This window comes from Dermochelys coriacea, chromosome 8 (assembly GCF_009764565.3).
Source record: "Dermochelys coriacea isolate rDerCor1 chromosome 8, rDerCor1.pri.v4, whole genome shotgun sequence".
In the NCBI taxonomy this organism is placed as follows: domain Eukaryota; kingdom Metazoa; phylum Chordata; order Testudines; family Dermochelyidae; genus Dermochelys; species Dermochelys coriacea.
The window spans coordinates 63,925,377-63,943,288 of record NC_050075.1 but is presented as its reverse complement, the minus strand read 5'-3'; the positions used below and the strand labels follow the sequence as shown (position 1 = coordinate 63,943,288).

The following is a 17,912-nucleotide window of genomic DNA, read 5'->3' as shown; positions in this document are numbered from 1 at the left end:
ACAAGGACCAGACCATCAAGTGGGATAAAAGAGGGGTCAACATTGGAGCGCACATTATATAATGCAGTGAGACCTCCATATTTTTTATTGTATGCTGCTTTCCACCCCAACCCTGTTTTATATATATATATATATATATATATATTGGGTCTCATATATATATGAGACCCAATTCACCCAATTCATCTCCTGCTCATCTACTTTTGACTGTATCCCAACATTAACTCCATTGGTTATATTCATAATCCACAATCCCATTTTTTCTCCTATATTACAAGGATGTTTATGGAAGAATTGCAAAGGGGCTTTTACCCATTTCAGAGAATACTGTTGTGGATCTGAACAAAGATGTTCTTTGGAGCAGGACCATGCAGCGTATTAATAAATTCTTCATTGTCTGTTTTCTGGCTCTTTCCATGCTCCTCATCATGGTTGCCCGTCTCTAGACCTCCTCTTTCTGCTGTATGTATTTTTGCTGAAAAGTGAACAGTTCCAGATGTTGTTTTTAATTTATAAAACTGTACATGATGTAACACATTGGAGGCTCCTTCCCTTCTTATGCACCATTGTGACAGTTCAGATCAGCTGAGGCACAGCTGCAGACAGTCCCTTGAAGTGCACTCCTGGGGACTGGAGGCAGGATATTCTTGCATGTGGAGGGTCCACAACTGTGGTGCTCATTCCCTGTGGTGATGAGTCAGTTCTGTGTTGCTGATGTTCAGTGCATGGTGCAAGGCTCATCAGTGCAGCCAAACCTTAGCATATCTAAGCATATGATAAAGCATAGCTCTCCTCTTCTTTTCTCCCTTTTCTGTCTGTTAATTGCAGTGACTGAGTGTGTGTTTGTGTAGTAATGTTCCCAGGTACCATGTTGATAGATGAATTATAAATGATTAAATTAAATGAATTGTGAAAAGCCACAAGTAGTTGTTCATTAGTAAGCCAAATTATCTTAGAACATGTCCCTACATCAAACAACTACAATTATGTCTGTACATCTATTGCAGCTCCAGCATGTGAAGAGCCACCTGCCATTGATTTTGGGGAGATTGTTAGTGATGACAAGTTGGAGTACAGAGAAGGTGACAAGGTGCAGTACAAGTGCAATCCTGGATACAGCCTGATGAGAACTGAATGGATCATATGCAATGGGAAAACCTGGACACCTGCACCACAGTGTTTGGGTAAGGGGAACTGCTTCTGTGCTCTTTCCTACAGGTTGGTTCTTTGGTAGAGATGGACCCATATCAAACCCATGAATTCAAATGCTCCTCAACTATGGGGGACAGGGGAAGTGGTATCAGAATTCAGAGCAGATTCATCTGTCCAATGGACCACACTTGATCCTAGGATCCAACTATCTGGTTTATGGCTCAAGCCATATCTGGTCCCTAGGAGTTTCTATTAATGAGATCTCTGCAGATCACCAAATAGTTTCAAATATGAAATTTAAATTAGGTGGGTCTCTTTTATAACAAGACAACAGAACATCTAAATTTATTTATTTGTATTACAGAAGAGATAGAATTTTCTCCATTTTATCAAATTCCAAGATTATTGTTGTTAATAACCCTAAATGCGAGTAATGACACAGAACCTGAATCCTGGAGGCATGGTTTAAAAATATCCAAAACAAAGAATATGGAGATGAAACACCATTGTATCATCATAAGAAAGAGAAGAGAGCTGCAGCATTAGGAGAAATTGGCAAATAATATTTAGCAAGATCCTCATTTCAGTGATCTCATAGGAGTTGATGGGGCACCCTAAGGCTGTACCTTGGGGGGCATGTTTCCATTTATCATGGATGGCCTGCTTCACTGCTAAAAGTCCTCCCCTGAAAGCAGAGGAAAAGCCACTGAGTGAGGGGGATGTGCTAATCGGATATGCCTTGATAAACTTGGGGATATGCACTATATACATAGTACAGCTGTGGTGTGTAAAGAAGTGAGATATTCAACATACCTGCAAAGGTTCAATTAACTATTGTTTATTTTTTACATATGCATTACTGAAGTGAGCTGTAGCTCACGAAAGCTTATGCTCTAATAAATTTGTTAGTCTCTAAGGTGCCACAAGTACTCCTTTTCTTTTTGTAATAGGCATGGAAGTGATTAAAATTCCAAAATTCTATTAGAAAGTCCATGAATTCTATATTAGTGTTGCATCTGAAGAAGTGGTGTTTTACCCACGAAAGCTTATGCCCAAATAAATCTGTTAGTCTTTAAGGTGCCACCAGACTCCTTGTTGTTTATATAAGTTTTTGTTATTAGAGACAGGCTGTGAGTTGATTTTCTTTTAATGTAGTTTACTAAACAAATTAGCTGATACCTGCTAGTTTAGCACTGAAATGTTCATGTAATATTTTTACTTACACTGTGTAAGAGGAGCCTTATTAAAAGCAAAGTATCATAGAACTACTTGGTATTGTACAGGGGCTTCTTATCTTTTTAGGGGTTACTGTAAGATTATGCTGCTTGTTAGGACCTCGGATAATTGAAATCCCGGCTACTTGACTTAGATAAAGTTATATACAAACCAGGCGGATGTGTATATTGGTTATTGCATAAATCTGCACATAATGGTATGTTGCTTAGAGACCCATGTAAGCTATTGACCAGCCAAGTGCTGTGCACAGCCTAATATGGCTTTGATTGTCTCCTGACTATGTAGAAACTGTGTGCAGGTGAGTGATTTGATTTCACACACGTACTCTGGCACGAGGAGATGTCTCTGCTCACTTGTACTGAAGTGAGGTTTGGAAATGTAAGAAAGTCATTCTAATGAGAAATCATTTATTCTTAATGCAGCATTGGGGATTTTGGAGCTCAGCCTACTGCTGATTTTGACAACCCCTTGATTTTAGTTGATGAGATGAAATGCTTGTTTAGTTGCAAAGACCTGAATTCAGTGATCTGTGTATCTTCTCCTATAACTATTGTCATCTCTCGACACTATTAACACCTAAAACACCTATATTAGTTGTTTGTGATGATGTTATCTGTGAGGAGAAATTACTGAACCCCAAACTTCATTCCTGGCATGTAAGTATAGCAGGAATTAATTTTATTGATTTATTATTGTTCCTTTTACACTACTCTGTTCATGTCTTCATGTAAATTGTAAAAAGAACAGGAGTACTTGTGGCACCTTAGAGACTAACAAATTTATTAGAGCATAAGCTTTCGTGAGCTACAGCTCAATTCATCGGATGCATAGAATAGAACATATAGTAAGATATATATGTATACACATACATACATACAGATAAGTTAGAAGTTACCATACAAACTGTGAGAGGCTAATTAGTTAAGATGAGCTATTATCAGCAGGAGAAAAAACCTTTCGTAGTGATAATCAAGATGGCCCCTTTAGACAGTTGACAAGAAGGTGTGAGGATACTTAACTTAAGGAAATAGATTCAATATATGTAATGAACCAGCCACCCCCAGTCTCTATTCAAAGCCAAGTTAATGGTATCTAGTTTGCATATTAAATTCACAAGTACTCCTGTTCTTTTTGCGGACACAGACTAACACGGCTGCTACCCTGAAACATGTAAATTGTGTGCATGATGTAGGATTTTAGAACTTCTATTTCTATCTGATGACTTTTTAGCACCTCTTTTAATTTCACATGATTGATGCACCTTTTAGTAGTGTGAAAGGGGATGGCTGAGGCCTTTCCATCAAGAAATGGCTAATTTCAGCAAGTCCTGGAAAATACCAGCTACAATATGGAGGAACAAATGGGCTTGCTTACAAAGTCTATACCAATCTTGTTCCCACTGACTTCACCAGCAGCAAGGGCAGGCCCTAGAAGCACTCCTGCAATTCTTATTCACAAAAATGCTCCAAATATAAGTGAAAAGAAAAGGAGTACTTGTGGCACCTTAGAGACTAACAAATTTATTAGAGCATAAGCTTTCGTGAGCTACAGCTCACTTCATCGGATGCATTTGGTGGAAAAAACAGAGGAGAGATTTATATACACACACACAGAGAACATGAAACAATGGGTTTATCGTACACACTGTAAGGAGAGTGATCACTTAAGATAAGCCATCACCAGCAGCAGGGGGGGGAAAGGAGGAAAACCTTTCATGGTGACAAGCAAGGTAGGCTAATTCCAGCAGTTAACAAGAATATCAGAGGAACAGTGGGGGGTGGGGTGGGAGGGAGAAATACCATGGGGAAATAGTTTTACTTTGTGTAATGACTCATCCATTCCCAGTCACAAAGTTCAGCCACCAGGTTAGCCGTGATAGTATCGGGGATACTGTTCCTGACGGCTTGTAGTCCATCTTTGTGTGGTATGTTGGTATAGAGGGCTTCTACATCCATAGTGGCTAGGATGGTGTTTTTAGGAAGATCACCAATGGACTGTAGTTTCCTCAGGAAATCGGTGGTGTCTCAAAGATAGCTGGGAGTGCTGGTAACTACAACTATGGTAACCTGACCCACAACTATTTCACATTTGGTGACAATGTATACCTTCAAATCAGCGGCACTGCGATGGGTACTCGCATGGCCCCACAGTATGCCAACATTTTTATGGCTGACTTAGAACAACGCTTCCTCAACTCTCGTCCCCTAATGCCCTACTCTACTTGCGCTACATTGATGACATCTTCATCATCTGGACCCATGGAAAAGAAGCTCTTGAGGAATTCCACCATGATTTCAACAATTTCCATCCCACCATCAACCTCAGCCTGGACCAGTCCACACAAGAGATCCACTTCCTGGACACTACAGTGCTAATAAGCGATGGTCACATAAACACCACCCTATATCGGAAACCTACTGACCGCTATTCCTACCTACATGCCTCTAGCTTTCATCCAGATCATACCATTCGATCCATTGTCTACAGCCAAGCGCTACGATATAACTGCATTTGCTCCAACCCCTCAGACAGAGACAAACACCTACAAGATCTCTATCATGCATTCCTACAACTACAATACCCACCTGCTGAAGTGAAGAAATAGATTGACAGAGCCAGAAGAGTACCCAGAAGTCACCTACTACAGGACAGGCCCAACAAAGAAAACAACAGAACGCCACTAGCCATCACCTTCAGCCCCCAACTAAAACCTCTCCAACGCATCATCAAGGATCTACAACCTATCCTGAAGGACGAGCCATCACTCTCACAGATCTTGGGAGACAGACCAGTCCTTGCTTACAGACAGCCCCCCAATCTGAAGCAAATACTCACCAGCAACCACACACCACACAACAGAACCACTAACCCAGGAACCTATCCTTGCAACAAAGCCCGTTGCCAACTCTGTCCACATATCTATTCAGGGGATACCATCATAGGGCCTAATCACATCAGCCACACTATCAGAGGCTCGTTCACCTGCGCATCTACCAATGTGATATATGCCATCATGTGCCAGCAATGCCCCTCTGCCATGTACATTGGCCAACTGGACAGTCTCTACGTAAAAGAATGAATGGACACAAATCAGACGTCAAGAATTATAACATTCAAAAACCAGTTGGAGAACACTTCAATCTCTCTGGTCACTCGATCACAGACCTAAGAGTGGCTATACTTCAACAAAAAAGCTTCAAAAACAGACTCCAACGAGAGACTGCTGAATTGGAATTAATTTGCAAACTGGATACAATTAACTTAGGCTTGAATAGAGACTGGGAATGGATGAGTCATTACACAAAGTAAAACTATTTCCCCATGGTATTTCTCCCTCCCACCCCACCCCCCACTGTTCCTCTGATATTCTTGTTAACTGCTGGAATTAGCCTACCTTGCTTGTCACCATGAAAGGTTTTCCTCCTTTCCCCCCGCTGCTGCTGGTGATGGCTTATCTTAAGTGATCACTCTCCTTACAGTGTGTATGATAAACCCATTGTTTCATGTTCTCTGTGTGTGTGTATATAAATCTCTCCTCTGTTTTTTCCACCAAATGCATCCGATGAAGTGAGCTGTAGCTCACGAAAGCTTATGCTCTAATAAATTTGTTAGTCTCTAAGGTGCCACAAGTACTCCTTTTCTTTTTGCGAATACAGACTAACACGGCTGCTACTCTGAAACAAATATAAGTGGTCTCTTTGGCCTCAGTGGGATTTTGTTCATGCATCCAGTTTGCAGGAGCAGGCCCTTGCTTGCCATTTGCCAATAACCATACATCATCAGTTTCTCCTCTTTATGGATTGCTCTGTTTTAGGGCTTATTTCCTTGGCATTTGTAATAAATTAAGATTTTGATTTCTGTTTTATCAAGTGAATAATTAATTTTATACAGGATTTTGGGCTAGTAGATTTGGACAAGGGTATATTCCCAGATATACATGGTATTTAGAAATTTTCTTTAATATATGTGGATAAATATATTTATTAGTGGATGTGCCCTATCACTGAATATAGTATCAAACTAGTGACCCATGTGTTAGTTATGGTTGAGATAATACTTTCTTGGTAAAATCCTATTTCCCTGTGATCTATTCAGTATTGTTATCTCCAAGATTCCAGAATTCATGAGACTGGTTTAAAAATAATGAAATTAATTTAAAATAATACTACCTTTTGGGTATTTTTATTTACCTTCTGTGTTTTGAGCCTTAAGGTACACTGGGATCACGTTTTCGAGCTTTTCTAAATAATTGAGTTGACTAGTAACTTACTTTATTAAAGAAAAGATGAGATTCCTCTATATTCACTTGACTCCTGGAACTGGGGATTTAAAAATGCCCCAGATATCATTACAGATCTATCATGAGAGTTGGCAGCACTGCATTATGTGTGTGTGTGTGTATATATATATATATATATATATATATATATATATATATATATATAGTGACAGGGTCAGGCCAGATGGCTATAGGAGAGTAATAGAAGGCAGATATATTAACCCCAGGCTAAGTAGGTCCCTTTTCCCTGGGTAAGATAACGGGGAAGGTTCCAGAACAATCAGGAACCTTCTGGAGACAATTAAGACAGACAGGTTGATTAGAACACCTGCAGCCAATCAAGAAGCTGCTAGAATCAATTAAGGCAGGCACCTGAGTTTTAAAAAGGAGCTCACTTCAGTTTCTGGTGTGCATGTGAGGAGCTGGGAGCAAGAGGCACTAGGAGCTGAGAGTGAGAACGTGGACTGTTGGAGAACTGAGGAGTACAAGCATTATCAGACACCAGGAGGAAGGTCCTATGGTGAGGATAAAAAAGGTGGGAGGAGGCCATGGGGAAGTAGCCCAGGGACTTGTAGCTGTCGCACAGCTGTTCCAGGAGGCACTCTAGTCAGCTGCATTCCACAGGGCCTTGGGCTGGAACCCAGAGTAGAGGGCAGGCCTGGATTCCCCCCAACTCCTGGTCAGACACAGAAGGAGTCGAGCTGGACTGTGGGTTCAGGAAAACGGCCAAGCTGAGGGCTGCCGTGAAGCTCCAAGGAGAGCAAATCCACCAATAAGCGCAAGACCCACCAAGGTAGAGCAGGAACTTTGTCACTATATCTCTCTCAATATATATATATATATCTATATTAACATTTAGAAATACCTCTTTTTTCCTTGTCATTAATATCAATTTTATAGTTGTTGTTAGAAATACATTTTAATCTACATCTTGATGAAGATGATGGGTCTGATTCTCCACTGTCATGCATCTTACAAAGCGCGTTACAGACTGCAGAGAGAGAGAGAGATTACAGAGCAGAATGACCATGTTTTGCAAGCAGTCACTCAATACATAGCAGGTAAATGGCTGCACAAGATGCAGGACACTGAATGCATCCGATGAAGTGAGCTGTAGCTCACGAAAGCTTATGCTCAAATAAATTTGTTAGTCTCTAAGGCGCCACAAGTCCTCCTTTTCTTTTTGCAGATACAGATTAACACTGCTACTCTGAAACCTGAAAAATCAGGCTCTATCATTTTCATTTTTTCTGTTTTTTCTTTAGCACCATGTAGCCTCACAAAACAGCAGCTGGAGACCAGAAATCTGCTTCTGTCCAATGGCCGAAGACATGCACAGCTGACTCAGAGTGACCACACACTGGAATTTATGTGCAGTGAAGGATATACCCTCACAACCCCTTCAGTCAGGAAGTGTGTTAATGGGTACATGGACTTGCCTTCATGTATCTCTGGTAAATCTGCACTGTATCTTGATAATTCAGTTTCTCAGTTTTATTTGATTTCTTGTGTACAGTCAAGTAGGTGCATGAAGTGTTCTGGACTGTGACACCTGCCCCTTCCATTAGCGATAATCACTCATGAGGCACTGCATAACCCTTTATAGACATCACTTACATGATGGTATACTGTATTTTCCACAGGGCTCCTGTCTCATTCAGGGTGAATTCATTGCTGTTCAGAGGGCCAGCACAAGGTAGGGCATAAATGGTACATAGACCTTGTGCTGCTCTACACCAGCTGAGTATGAGGCCCTTAGTATTTTGTCATTGTGCCTAGCTCAGCCACATGAGGTTTTTACAAGTGGTTTCCCTAACATTGGACAACGAGCCATTTTCCACATGCAGTACCAAAGCCAAAAAATTACATCATAACCATTTTTGCATAAGATTATTATAATTGTTATTTTTTACTTTTAGAAATAGGAAAAAACTGTAGCCGTCCACCTACTATTGAGAATGGAGACATAACTACTTTCTTGGAAAAAGGATACACATCTGGCTCCTTTGTAGAATTCAAATGCCAAAAATTTTATGCAATGGAAGGACAGAACAGATCTTTTTGTGACAATGGGAATTGGACAAAAGCACCATTTTGTTTAGGTAAAAAAAGATACTGCTTTCTTAGGCTTTGAGGTTTATGGAGAGATTCACTGAATCAGACTCATCACTTGTGTAAATACATTATTTCAATGTGTTTACTTGGGTATTACCAAGACAACCACACCTTTTTCTTGTTTTAGAGCCTTGTGCTATCTCAGTGGAAGAAATGGAAAACCAGATGGTAGAGTTGAATGGGAGAGCAAATGAGACCATATTGCAATGGGTGTACCTAAAACGTGGTGATTTTCTTGAGCTTCGCTGCAAACCAGGATATGCACTTGCAACTAATTTATCTCAATCTACTTTTATGGTGCAGTGCCATGGAAATCCAATTGTCTATCCGGAATGCAAAGGTAGGTGGAGATGGGCTGTAGTGGATATCTCAAATATCCTGCTTTCAATAGAGGAATGCAATGATAGGAATATGTGAATGTGAAAGGGCTGCTTCTTTGCTTTCATCACTGCAATGCAGCGGGGAAAGCCTTCCAGACTGGACTTGTGTTTAAACTAATTACATTTCAGGGGCTAATAGGCACTGTGAGGCAGATTCTCCCTGCTCTACTCTGGCCCCTCAAATTAATTTAATAACCAAGTGGCATTTATTTGTTGTACAACAATTTTAAAAGTGTAAATGAGTTACTGTCTGTAACTACAGGTTTCAGAGTAGCAGCCGTGTTAGTCTGTATTCGCAAAAAGAAAAGGAGTACTTGTGGCACCTTAGAGACTAACAAATTTATTAGAGCATAAGCTTTTGTGAGCTACAGCTCACGAAAGCTTATGCTCTAATAATGCATCCGATGAAGTGAGCTGTAGCTCACGAAAGCTTATGCTCTAATAAATTTATTAGTCCTTTTCTTTTTGTCTGTAACTAGGCGTATCTAAGGCTATTTCAGATGTTACTGAATCTATTCACGGAGTATTTAATGGCACTACTCAGAGGCCTTCTCAGAAACAGTGTTCGGAGCAGCTCAGCCCTCTTTTGATAACAGAGCTTGGGTCTATAATGGGGAAACCGAGTTTGTGCCTAGAGCTTGGTTTGTCGCTATTGGGTATAAAAGTGCTGGGAGTGCGAGCAGTGTACAGATGGCAGTGATGGATTAGTCACTGGGCCAACGGGGCCCATGCCCAGCAGCCCTGGCCAATTGGGGGGGCCCTGAAAAATGGGTGCCCCTGTGCCCTGTCCCGCTCCGCCCGCCCAGAGCTCCTGCCGGGGGTCAGGGAAAGCACCTCTGCCCCATCCCCGCTCTCTGGCAGGAGCACTGGGTAGGCAGAGCTGGGCAAGCCCCTGCGCCCTGACCTTGCTCCCCGGCAGGAGCGCCCGGTTGGATGGGGAGGACTGCAGGTGGAAGGGGGGGCCCACTTGCTCTGGCCCAGGGCCCCACAAAATGGTAATCTGCCTCTGATGGTATGGTCAACTGCTGGGTGAAACAGTTTGTTACTTCAGGATAACACAAAGTCCTTTAAATTTCTATGCTACTAGCCCTGAGACAGCATATTTACCAGAGCTGGGTGAAAAATGGAGAAGCAATTTTGCGAAAAGTGTTGACATCTGATGCTTTTACCATTTTGCAGGGTTTGAAATAGAGCAATTTTCATTTTTATTCTATAAAATATACACATTTTAATTTCAATATTTTGAATGTTGTTTTTCCCCATCAATCCTTTTTTTTTTTTTTTTTTTTTTTTTTTAAATCTTACTGCAAATAAATGCATAATGTCCAGGGTTTCATCTCACTTTTTCCACTCTGGAAATTTTGAAAACTTCTCCAACTTTGATTTTTCTACTCTGTAATTATACAAAGATTGAAAAAAAGCGGAGGAAAAAGCCCTCAACAGCATTCAATCTATTGTATTTAGTGAAAATAAGAGTAGAAAGGAGAGAAAAACCAAAATTTAAAATATCCAATTTTTATGAAAAACTGCAAAAATTCAAACTAAAAAAACACAACCAAAACTTATTTGTGAAAGTATTTGTTTTAGAAAAAAGACCATTTCTCATTTAAAAGCAATAGTTTTGAATGAAAATTTTTGAACAGCTGTGGCATGTATATTGCTCAATTAAAAATCAGTACGTCCACATTCTATTATGCAACTTCTTAAACAGCATTACAGTAAAAGTAGGGAACATAGTATCTTCCCGCCTATGCAATTTCCATATGTTTTATTCAGAGATAAATCACAATAATTGCTAATGGATTGTACAGCCTACTGGCCTATTTTCATTTGCAAAATGTATTTGTCTTATTCTCGTTAGAAATTGTATGTGATCCTCCAGGAGTGGTTAATGGTAGATTCAGACCTCAAAGGAATGTGTATAGGGATGGTGATGTCCTCATAATTACGTGTGATCATGGATTTCACATTAATAATGACCAAGATACAGCTGAATGCACAAAGAATGGCTGGTTGCCTCCTCCAGGGTGTAGCAGTAAGTTGCATTTATGTCTTATCTTGCTTAACAAATGTCAAAACCCAACTCAGTATACTAAACAATATCAGACTGAGAATGCACTTGCTAACCTTGTATTTTTTTAAAATGTCAATTGTAGGTATTTGGTCAGGCGTTTGCCCCTTTCCTTTGACCGTACATAGAACTGACAGGTATATTTGTATTATTTTGTCATTTACAAAACGGATTGGATCTGTATTCAAGGCCATTTTGTAAAATAACTTATTTTTCTTGTCTTTAAAATAAGGGATGTGACAAAAGCTATGGATGAAATTGGCGAGTGTATAAGCCAATGTAGATGTCCCCAATCACCATATATAGTAGGCTGCTGACTTGGTATAAGGCACTGGGATCAGTCAGATGGCAGCATGTTAGGCAAGATACAGCAACTTCCAAAATTGGAGGATGACCTTTTCTCTCCATAGCCTCACCCCACACACTTACACAACAACTGCTCCTTTTTCTTTGAGTGATGATCCCTATAGTATTCCACTGAGGGTTTACTCATGTACCATGTGTCCGGAGCAAGAGAATTTGAAAGTAGTAGTTCTTCTTCGAGTGCTTGTTTACGTCCATTCCACATTAGGTGTGTGCACGCCGCGTGCACGAGCGTTGGCAACTTTTCCCCTTAGCGGCTCCCGTCAGGCTGGTGGGGCCCCCCGAGTGGCACCACTGCGCTGTGCATATATATCCCTGCTGGCCCGACCCCCTTTACTTCCTTCTTACCGTCCATGGCAGCGTTGGAACAACCTCTCTCTCTTGTAGAAGAGCAGTCCCTTAGCCTTTAGAGTAGCTGTTATCAGTTCGTTAACATACCTATTGTGGACACTTAAATCATGAGGTGCTTGGAGGCTTCCAACACCCGCCCTGGGCCGTGGAGCATACCACAGGCCCACGGCTTCAAGGCTTGCGCCATGTGCCACAAACCTATGCCAGTTAGTGACCCCCATGACTCCTGTGTACATTGCCTGAGGGACGGACATCAAACTAGGATTTGCAAGGCATTTAGGCCAAGAACAAGGAAAGAAAGACTTTAGTTTAAAGCAGCTGTTGGAGGCCGCATTGCAGCCACCAGACCTGGAGCACCTGATGTCGGCTTAGGTTTCCTCGGTGCATAGTGCCTCGGAGCCGTCGAGAGACCTGGCACCAGCTAAGCACCGTAAACTGTTAGCCCCAGAGCGCCAGGCTAAGCCCCAGCACTGCTCGTCCTCTCCGGTGTGACCCCTGGCACAGCCAAAAGAAAGGCGCGGTCGTTCCCCGCACAGGAGGCTGGTACCTCCCAAGGCACTGAGAGCTGATAAGAGTAGGAAGGCCGCGGTACTGGTGCTGACACAGGCGGTCCTGGCAGCACAAGCCCCACCAAGCCCAGACCTAAGTGAGTTCAGTGCGGACGATGGGCTCAAGGGCATAACGGATCAACCTTCTATGCCTGGCACCCTTGAGGCTGCAAAGGACCTCAACGAGCTGTCAGGGGCGAGCCTCCTCCTGTATGGGGACAACCCTCCGGCACCCATGCCTTGGGTGCTGTTGAGGGGTAAGCAGACAATGGTGTGCCGCTCGAGGATACCATCCCGGCACTGCTCCCAGAGTTGGTCCTGGTCGAGCTTTGACTCCGCCGACTCTCAGTTGCCAGCGGCCCATAAGGAGGTTGCAGCACCGGCAGTGAGTCGGCGTGAGGAAGCACCAGCAAGGGCACGCAGCTCTCCGGCATCACCCAGAGACTGGCACCCAGAGGAGTTGAGACGGCCCTCGCCAGAGGACTCCTGCAGATGGTCCCAGTCCAGGAAATGCTGGCACCAGTACCAGTCCTGATACCGGTACTGCTCCGGCTCAGCCAGGAGCCGCTCGTTCTCCTGCCGATGCAGATCATTGGCACCGCCATGGCCTTCGCAATCGGTGGCACCACCATAGCCTTTGCAATTGGTGTCGCTGCAGTCCAGCTCCGACTCTGGCCACTATAGCTATCGACACTGGGCCCCAGACGGCTGGGACCCTCAAGTGGGCGGGCAACGCCAATGGGGGCTGCCAGGCCATTGGCTCTTCTGCGCCCCCTGGGCCTATCAGGAGCACCAAGGGGCCCCGTCCAGGGCAAGTTACTCGGTGCAGTGGTCCCGGTTCCCACACCGATGCCAGACGGTGCTGGAGGCTACAGTATCCAGGCCTCCAGCATCCCCCCAGGATAAATGGGAGAGACCGGCACTGAGTCCAGTGCCGTCCCATGGACTCCCGCCCCGGCCTGAGAAGGGGAGCAGGAGAACCAACTGGAGGGGGTTGAGCAGCAGTTAACCGCCTCGTCTTCCCCGGATGAGGTGGTGGTGGGTACAGAGGTGTCCGGTCCTCCACCGATAGACCATAGAGCCCACCAGGAATTGCTGCACAGGGTCACCCAGAACTTAGGGTTGCAGGCCAAAGAGACAGTTGAGCAGGAGGACCCCATGGTGGCCATTTTGAGCCCTGAAGGTCCATCCAGAATAGCACTCCCACTCATTAAGACCATTCAGTCCAACGAAAGAGTATATGGCAGACCCTGGCCTCCAGCGCTCACAGCCAAGGAAGTGGAGCGTTAATACTTTTCCCCTTCTAAGGGCTATGAGTTTCTGTTCTGCCACCCAAGTCCATGCTCCCTAGTGGTCTCAGCGGTAAACAAATGGGAACACTATGGACAGCAGGCCCTGGCCCCTAAGGGCAAGGAGGTGAAATGCCTGGACCTATTTGGCAGAAAGGTGTACTCATCTGAGGGCCTTCATTTGAGGATTGCGAACCAGGAGGTCATCCTCAACAGGCACAATTTCAACTCCTGGGCAGCGGTGCGGAAGTTCAAGGACAACCTCCTGCAAGGTTCCCAACAGGAGTTCATGGCCCTGGTGGATGAGGGCAAGGCAGTAGCCAAGACCTCTCTCCAGGCCTCCCTGGATTTGCAGATGCGATGGTTAGAACAATTGTGTCAGGGCTGGTCATGAGGCGCTCGGTGTGGCTCCAGGAGTCAGGCCTGCTGCCCGGGGTCCAGAATACACTCCAGGACCTCCCCTTTGGAGGGTCTGGGCTCTTCTAGGACCAGACAGACACGAGGCTGCACAGCCTCAGGGACTCGTGAGCTAGGCTTAAGTTGCTGGGTATGCACACCCCGGTGACCCAGAGGAAGCCCTTTAAGCTGCAACCTCCCCCTCAACGCCAGTACGAACCTTGCCATAGGCATGAGCCTTTTCGTAGGAGAGGCAGGGATAACAGGCGACAGCACAACAACTATAGTAATAATAATGCACCGGGCCAGAACCAAGGCCAGCACAAACACCAGCCGGACACTAAGCCAGGCTTTTGAAGGTGCTCTCAAGGACAGTGTACCAGACCAGTCACCGGATCCATCCCTTTGTTTCCTGAACCACTTGTCCCGTTTCTCCCGTGCGTGATCCACCATTATGTCAGACCATTGGGTTTTACGCACAGTGCGGAACGGGTACTTGCTGCAATTCTCTTCCCTCCCTCCCTGCTTCACTTCCACCCCCCTTCCCCGTCTCTCTTCAGGGACCCCTCTCACGAGCATCTCCTAGAGAAGAAAGTCCGCTCACTGCTAGAGGTGGGGGCGGTAGAGGCGGTGCCACACAGCCTCTGGGGGAAGGGGTTCTACTCCCGGTACTTCCTCATTTCCAAGGCCAAAGGGGGCCTTCGCCCCATCCTAGACCTGTGTGGGCTCAACAAGTTCCTGGTCAAGGCCCAGTTCTGCATGGTCTTTCTGGGCACCATTATCCCTTCCCTGGATCCGGGGACTGGTATGCTGCCCTCGACATGAAGGATGCGTACTTTCATATCACCATCCACCCAGCACACTGGCGGTTCCTACATTTCACCGTGGGCCAAGAACATTACCAGTTTGTGGTTCTCCCATTCAGTCTAGCCGCAGCCCCAAGGGTGTTCACGAAGTGCATGGCGGTGGTGGCAGCATTCTTACGGAGGCAGAGAATCCGGGTGTACCCATACCTTGATGACTGGCTCCTGGCGGGGTGATCTGAGGCAGAAGTGTGGGGTCGTGTGGAGGTGGGCCTGAGATTGTTCCGTGAGCTAGGGCTCCTGGTCAACATCCCCAAGTCCGTCCTCGTGCCCACGCAAAGAGTGGAATTCACAGAGGCGGTCCTGAACACAGTGTAGGCCAGGGCAAGCCTTCCAGTATCCTGATTCCAGGCTATCCAACAATCGGTGGCCTCCCTGTGCCAGTTTCCAATGACTATGGCCAGGTGCTGCCTGGAGCTACTGGGCCACATGGCAGCATGCACGCACATGTTCAGGCATGCCAGACTGAGACTCAGGACTCTGCAGGCATGGCTCACTCGGGTGTACCACCCAGGCAGGGACCCCCTGGACTTGGTAGTGACAGCCCCAAGGGATGTGCTGGACTCCTTGCTGTGGTGGCAGTCCCAGCCCGTGGTTTGCGAAGGCATCCCCTTTGCCACCCCATAACCAGACCTGATGCTGTGACGGACGTGTCGGACCACGGATGGGGGGCTCACCTGGGGGATCTCATGATGCAGGGGTTGTGGTCTGGAGCAGAGCGGTCACTCCATATCAATGTAAGGAGCTCAGGGCAGTTTGTCTCGCCTGCCAGACCTTTCACGCCACTCTGAGGGTCACAGCGTGACAGTTCTGGTGGACAATACTACTGCCATGTTTTATATAAACAAGCAGGGAGGGGCTCATTCCTTGCCACTCTGTCGGGAGGCTCTTCTCCTCTGGGACCTTTGCGTAGCCCATGCAATTCTCCTCAAGGCATCCTATCTCCTGGGGGTACGAAACGAGCTGGCGGACTCCCTCAGCAGGCCATACCACATGCACGAGTGGATGCTCAGGGCAGACATTGTGCTTTCGCTCTTCCGCAGGTGGGGGTTTTCCTGGGTATACCTGTTTGCCACCAGGGCCAACGCCCAGTGCCCACAGTTCTGCTTGTTCCAGGGCCACAGCCCAGGCTCGCTCGCGGATGCATTTGTGATCCTGTGGAGAGGGGGCTTGATGTATGCCTTCTCCCCCGCTCCCCTTAGTGCACAAGGTCCTGCTCAAGGGGTGCAGGGACAGGGCAGTGGTGATCCTCATCGCCCCAGCCTGGGCCTGGCAGTACTGGTACACATCGCTCCTAGAGCTGTCGGTGGAGGCCCCAGTAGTCCTGCCCCTACACCGGGACCTCATTACACAGGACGGTGGGCAGCTTTTCCACCCCGACCTACAGTCACTGCACCTGATGGCGTGGAGGTTCTGTGGCTAAATGCCCTGGAGAGCCAGTGCTCCTTCCCGTGCAGTAGATTCTGTTTGGCAGTAGAAAGCCCTCTACCAGGGCAGCCTATATGTCCAAGTGGAAAAGGTTCTTGTGTTGGTGTGAACCCCAACAGGTGTGGCCAGGCCAGGCCCCTGTGCATCCTGGAGTATCTCTTGCACCTCAAGCAGCAAGGGCTAACCCTGTCCTCACTTAGAGTGCACCTGGTGGCCATCTCTGCCTTCCATCCCGGGTTCTTGGGGGGCTCGGTGTTTTCCCACCCAATAGTGGGACGGTTCCTTATAGGGTTGGAGAGGGTGTTCCTGTATTCCCGTCCCCCAGTCCCTCCATGGAACCTTAACCTGGTCCTTTCTAAACTCATGGGACCCCCTTTTGAGCCCCTCACTACCTGTTCTCTCCTCCACCTTTCCTGGAAGGTGGCATTTCTGGTTGCCATTACCTCGGCCAGAAGGGTGTCCAAACTGAGGGCCCTCACCTCTGAGCCACCGTATACAGTATTTCACAAGGACAAGGTGCAGCTCCAGCCACACCCCAAGTTCCTCCCTAAGGTGGTCTCCCAATTCCATTTGAGCCCGGACATTTGTCTGCCGGTGTTCTTCCCGAAATCCCATACGGACCCGAGTCACTGCAGCTTGCACACCTTGGATGTGTGTCGAGCGCTGGTGTTCTATTTGGAGCGCACCAAGCTCTTTCACAAATCCACACAGCTGTTTGTGGCCGTAGCCTCCCTGTGTCACGCAGCAGATCTCATCTTGGATTACAAGCTGCATCCGGGTGTGCTATGAGCTCGCAGGTGTTCCGGCCCCGGCGGTCATGGCCCACTAGACCAGGGCGCAAGCGACTTCCACAGCGTTCCTGTCACAGGTCGCGATCCAGGAGATCTGCAGAGCAGCCACCTGGTCCTCGGTGCACACCTTCATGACCCACGATGCAGTCAACTAGCAGGCCAGAGAGGACGTGGCAATTGGCAGAGCTGTCCTCCGAGCAGTTGTTCCGTGACTCTTACCCTCCTCCAGAGGCAAGCTTGTAATTCACCTAATGTGGAAGGGATGTGAACAAGCAGTCTAAGAAGAAAAAATGGTTACTTACTTTCTCATAACTGTTGTTGTTCTTCGAGATGTGTTGTTCATGTCCATTCCACCACTCACCCTCCTACCCCTCTGTCGGAGTTGCTGGAAAGAAGGAACTGGAGGGGGTCGTGCTGGCAGGGATATATATGCACAGCACAATGGCGCCAGTCGGGGGCCCCCGGAGCAAGTTTCCGACACTTGTGGACGCGATGCATGCACACCTAATGTGGAATGGGCGTGAACAACACATCTCAAAGAACAACAGTTACGAGAAAGTAAGTTTATTTATTTATTTATTATGTTTTTTATTTATTCCTTATTTACTTTGATGTACTTAGATAAAGCACCTGTGAAAATAAGAGGATAC

At 46.0% G+C, this 17,912-nt stretch overlaps 1 protein-coding gene across 1 annotated transcript in view; it reads left to right on the top strand.

Moving 5' to 3' along the window:
- Positions 1-1,004: 1,004 nt before the first annotated feature.
- The window catches only part of LOC119860512 (complement factor H-like), a 114,937-nt gene continuing 98,029 nt past the window's right edge, over positions 1,005-17,912 (top strand). The window contains exons 1-5 of the mRNA XM_043490677.1: positions 1,005-1,184; positions 7,933-8,121; positions 8,587-8,769; positions 8,910-9,122; positions 11,024-11,197. Coding sequence (XP_043346612.1) covers positions 1,124-1,184; positions 7,933-8,121; positions 8,587-8,769; positions 8,910-9,122; positions 11,024-11,197 — 820 coding nt within the window. The 5' untranslated portion in view covers positions 1,005-1,123. The remainder of the gene's footprint in view (positions 1,185-7,932; positions 8,122-8,586; positions 8,770-8,909; positions 9,123-11,023; positions 11,198-17,912) is intronic.